The 4,625-nt window shown below is 42.6% G+C and overlaps 1 protein-coding gene across 1 annotated transcript; it reads left to right on the top strand.

Annotated features, from left to right (window-relative positions):
• Positions 1 to 3,457: 3,457 nt before the first annotated feature.
• LOC148780939 (uncharacterized) lies at positions 3,458 to 3,877 on the top strand. The gene has a single exon (XM_088874676.1). It carries the CDS (start codon positions 3,458 to 3,460, stop codon positions 3,875 to 3,877), a length of 420 nt encoding a protein of 139 aa, XP_088730802.1.
• The last annotated feature ends 748 nt before the right edge of the window (positions 3,878 to 4,625 follow it).

Raw genomic sequence — 4,625 nt, 5'->3', positions numbered from 1 at the left:
CATAATAACATGCCCATACTCCATCTAAAATTGCATTTGTCACTCAGAGTATGATCATACATCCTAGTACATGTAATTGCTATATAAAAAGGGTAAGACTTAGTTAATAGAGCATTACTTGTTCTCATTATGGCATCAATCGTTATGCATATCACAGTTGCAGTCGGATGTTCATACACAATACAGAATTCAGATAAGCATAACAGATTAAATTACTCCCAAAGTAGAATCTACATCGATCAGGCTAAGACAATCCTGAAACTTGAGACTTCAACCTTCATTCCGGAGGGAGAATAATGACAAGTGGAGGTCCCACTTGGTAATATCCTTACTCACGCACACATCCTCAGTGCGCTTTGGGGTCTTCGATAGGTTCAGGCCTAACAAGACACGACCCTCTCTTGTACCCTAAGGTAAGAGGGTGTTACACTACCATTGGAGGACCCAATGCGTAGTGCCTATGACAATTTGAGGGGCACAACCCTCCTGATTATTTACAATCACCTCTCAACTCCACCCCTATCATATGCGGTCGAGGTACAGTATACCCACTACCAATGGAGGACCCATTGCATAGCAGTCAAATATCATTATTCATAAAACAGAAACATAGTATCCACGACCAATGGAAGACCCATTGCGTAGCAGTCAGATATCAGTATTCATATAACAGAACAGAGTATCCACTACCAATGGAGGTCCCATTGCGTAGCAATCAGATATCAATATTCATATAACAGAAACAGAGTATCCACTACCAATGGAGGAACCTTTGCGTAGCAGTCAGAAATCACATATATCAGTTGCACCGCGTATAAGCATGCGTAACATTTATTCATTCATACTTTACACTTTTCAAGCGGTCAAGTACATTCAACATTCGTAGGATCATAGGCATGTCATTTCGGTGTCTTATCACCTTTCAAAAGGATTTAAGCTAAGTTCAAAAGAAACATTGATGCATGATATTTGCATAACTCATAGACAACTTAAATTCATTATTGTTCTTATCAATCATGAGCATATACAGAATGAGGCATAACAACCAAATTATGATGGGAATCTAACTAAATTCTGATTCCAATTTAGTTTCAATCTAGTTGGAATTTCGAAACAATTTTAACATGCAAATTTTAGTAGACATTCAAAGTTTCAAATGGTTGTGGTTTCAAGGTAATTGGACTCCATCTGCTCAGCCAATGTTCATGGGAACAGAGATCGAAAATTTGAGTTTCTGTGAGATCTATTAATAGTGACATACTAGAGCATTTTTTAGCATAGCTCCTCATTTACACAGAATTTAGGCAAGGTTAAAACATGAAAATCATAAAATACTCATGCATATCAAATGAATATTTTTTTGGGTCATTTGGACCTCAATAGGTCATGCAATGTTTTAATATAGTAGAAACAATATTTCTGGAAATTATCAAGTTTGCTAAGAATGGCGTATGAGCACAAAATGAAATACATCTTCCAAACTATCAAGAATCTCAACTGGATATAAACATTAAACTCCAAGAAGACTCATAGACCTTCCAAATAGTGGTTATTTGAGGGAAATTGGATATCATTTGGTTAGTCAAAATCTTATTTCAAAAGCATGTAAACTCCCTGGAAAATCATTGTACACTCATGGCACAATCCAAAAACTACTCCATAACTTCAAATCCATACATGATAACAACATGAAACCTTTTCTATCTTAGGTTATACTCACACAAGCATCATTCCACAAAATTTAAGGATCCACATGAGGGGTAACGATGCCTAACGTTTCATGCAAAGAAGACCTCATTACTGGAAAACAGAACACAACATACATGCTTAACATCATACTTTGTTCATGGAAATTCACGCTTAAATCTCATACTTTCAATTTCATGCTCTTACAACTTTAACCAAGTGGGTAGAGATCCATTTACACAGCCAATAATGGTGCCCTCCAATCTTTCTTCTACAGTCCTTCAACTCCAGCAATGGCTACTCCAAAGTGAGGGAGTGAACTTTCCCCAAAATGTTTCCTAGAGAGAGAGAGATGTGGAGGAGTGAAAAGTGAAGGATGTGAGGGAGAGTGAAGGGCTTAAGTAGCCCTTCAAGTGGTTGGTAGCCGCCTAAGCTAACAGGTGGCAACCAACTCCCTTACAGCTGGACAAGTGGCGAACACTAAATCATGCATGGCAGTGCCGCAACTGGGGTTACGCAAACTATCGTGGCATGCTTACTATCGTCGTGCGCTCACCATCACCGTGCGCTAACTATCACCACATGCTTATCATCGTCGTGCACTCACTATCGCCGTGCGCTGACCATCGTCGCGCGCTTACTCTCGCTGCGTGCTCACTATCGCCATGCGCTTACCATTGCTACGCGCTTACTATCTTTGTGCGCATGCCATCGTCGCGTGCTCACTATCGTCACGAGCTTACCATGTCGCTGCGATCTTACCATTCCTGCTCTCTTACCATCGCCGCACGCTTAACTTCTTCGTGTGCTCACTTATGGGTCCTTACACCTGATCCCCAAGCAGTGAGGTTAGCGGCCCAAAGCGCTCTCACCGTAAAATATATCTCTCATTGTTGGTGCCTATTCGCCCACATGAGCTCCCCGTGCGGGCACACACCCCTCACCGATGCGCACCCTCATCTCCTCGTGCGAGCGACCCCATGGTTGTCCAAGAGGGGGTTCTTGTCCTCACCTGCCGTGAACCAGGTCCGACCAATGTGATAAGATAATACACTGTTATAAACTTCCTATAACGACATGCTACTCAGATGTATCGACAAGGAAGAGGTGCAATGCGTGCTCAAAGAAGTCCATTCTGGGGTTTGCAGGATGCACTAATTTGGTCCTAAACTTTACAATAGGATCATCCGAATAGGCTATTACTGGCCTATTATGAATGCCGACTCCATCGCATTCGTAAGAAGCTATCCAATCTGTCAGATTCATGAAAGCTTCATTCATCAACCTCTTGAACCTATCCACCCAATGGTAGCATCCTGGCCCTTTGCTCAGTGGGATATGGATATTGTAGGTCCCATCGACCTGCCTTCTTCCGTGGGTCATGCGTTTATAGTTGCTGCAACAGATTATTTCTCCAAATGGGCTGAGGTAGTCCCTCTCAAGAAAGTCCTTGGCCCTACGGTAGCCAATTTCATGCATCCCATATCATATACAAATTTGGCATCTCTCGATCGAATCATTTCTGATAACGGCCCCCAATTTCGATGAAGCCAAATTGATAGGCTGATCAAGTAGTTCGGGTTCGCATGGAAGTACTCGACCATGTACCACTTAAGAGCTAATGGTCTGACCGAGGATTTTAACAAGACTCTTTGGGATACCCTAAGGAAATCTATCTCCAGCACTAGAAGGGATTGGCATGAAAAGATCCCAAAATTCTTTAGGCTTACTGCATCACTGCCCGAGGCCCAACCATTCGACGCCCTACTCAATGGTGTATGGGGGTGAAGTTGTGTTACCATTGGAAATTCAATTGCCTTCCCTCAGGGTAGCCCTCCACTATGAAATGACAAAAGAAGAACGAGCTACCCTTTGTTGTCAAGACCTAGATGCGCTCGACGATAAAAGGTTACAAGCACAACAGAGTCTTGAGATCCCCAAGAACCACAAGCAATGGGCCTTCGATAAATCAACCAGGATAAGGGCATTCACGAAGGAGGAACTGGTCTTGACAGTAAGGACACTTATCATCACTCATGGCCAGACAAAGGGAAAGTTTGAACCAAAATGGGTAGGCCTGTTTGTGGTGAAGAAAGCCTTCCCCAAGGGAGCCTATGTGCTAGTCAATGTTGAAAGGGAAGAAGTTATGGCCCTAATCAATGGGAGATACTTGAAGAAATATTATCCTTAAAGCAATGGCCCCAGTTATACGACCTTAAACTATAGAGCGTCCTGACCACACAATGTTAAATTGATCCACGCAATGGTACAAGTTATACGACCTAAAACTATCGCGCGTGTCCTAGCTGGACGACGTTAAACTGCAACATGCAATGGTCCAAGTTATACGACCTTAAACTATAACGCGCATCCTGATCGCAAGAAGTTAAACTAGTCCGCCTAATGGTCCAAGTTATACAACCTTAAACTATTGCATGTGTCCTGACTGCATGACGTTAAATTACTCTACGCAATGGTCCAAGTTATACGAACTTAAATTAGCGCATGTCCTGGCCGCACCATGTTAAACTACTCCACGCAATGGTCCAAGTTATATGACCTTAAACTATAGTGCGCGTCCTGGCAGCATGATGTTAAACTTCTCCGCGCAGAGGTCCAAGTTATATGACCTTAAACTATAGTGTGTGTCCTGGCCACACAACGTTAAACTGCATCACGTGAGGGTCCAAGTTATACGATCTTAAACTATAGCACCTCAAATCCACAAAAAAAAAAAAAGTGGTCGTTACCAAGTGGCATGTATTCCGAGGGATCAAACGAAAACTTGAAAAGGGCATTCGAGCCACTCAAGCCAAGAAGATGGTGCCCCCAAAGGGAAACTACCCCCCTAGTCCAGTTTTTACCTCCATCACTAAAAGGGGGTAAAAGCTGAATTCAAAAGATTGAGAAGCAAGCGAGCCGAGGCAAAAGAAAAAGGT

This window comes from Amborella trichopoda, chromosome 8 (assembly GCF_054954075.1).
Source record: "Amborella trichopoda isolate Santa Cruz 75 chromosome 8, AtrichopodaSantaCruz75HAP2 v2.0, whole genome shotgun sequence".
Lineage (NCBI taxonomy): Eukaryota > Viridiplantae > Streptophyta > Magnoliopsida > Amborellales > Amborellaceae > Amborella > Amborella trichopoda.
Note: the sequence above shows the minus strand (reverse complement) of the source record. Positions and strands in the feature narration are given on the sequence as shown.

What these genes read in the sequence shown, in the direction of transcription:
- LOC148780939 (XM_088874676.1), top strand. Translation starts at nt 3,458, where the DNA reads ATGGTGTATGGGGGTGAAGTTGTGTTACCATTGGAAATTCAATTGCCT.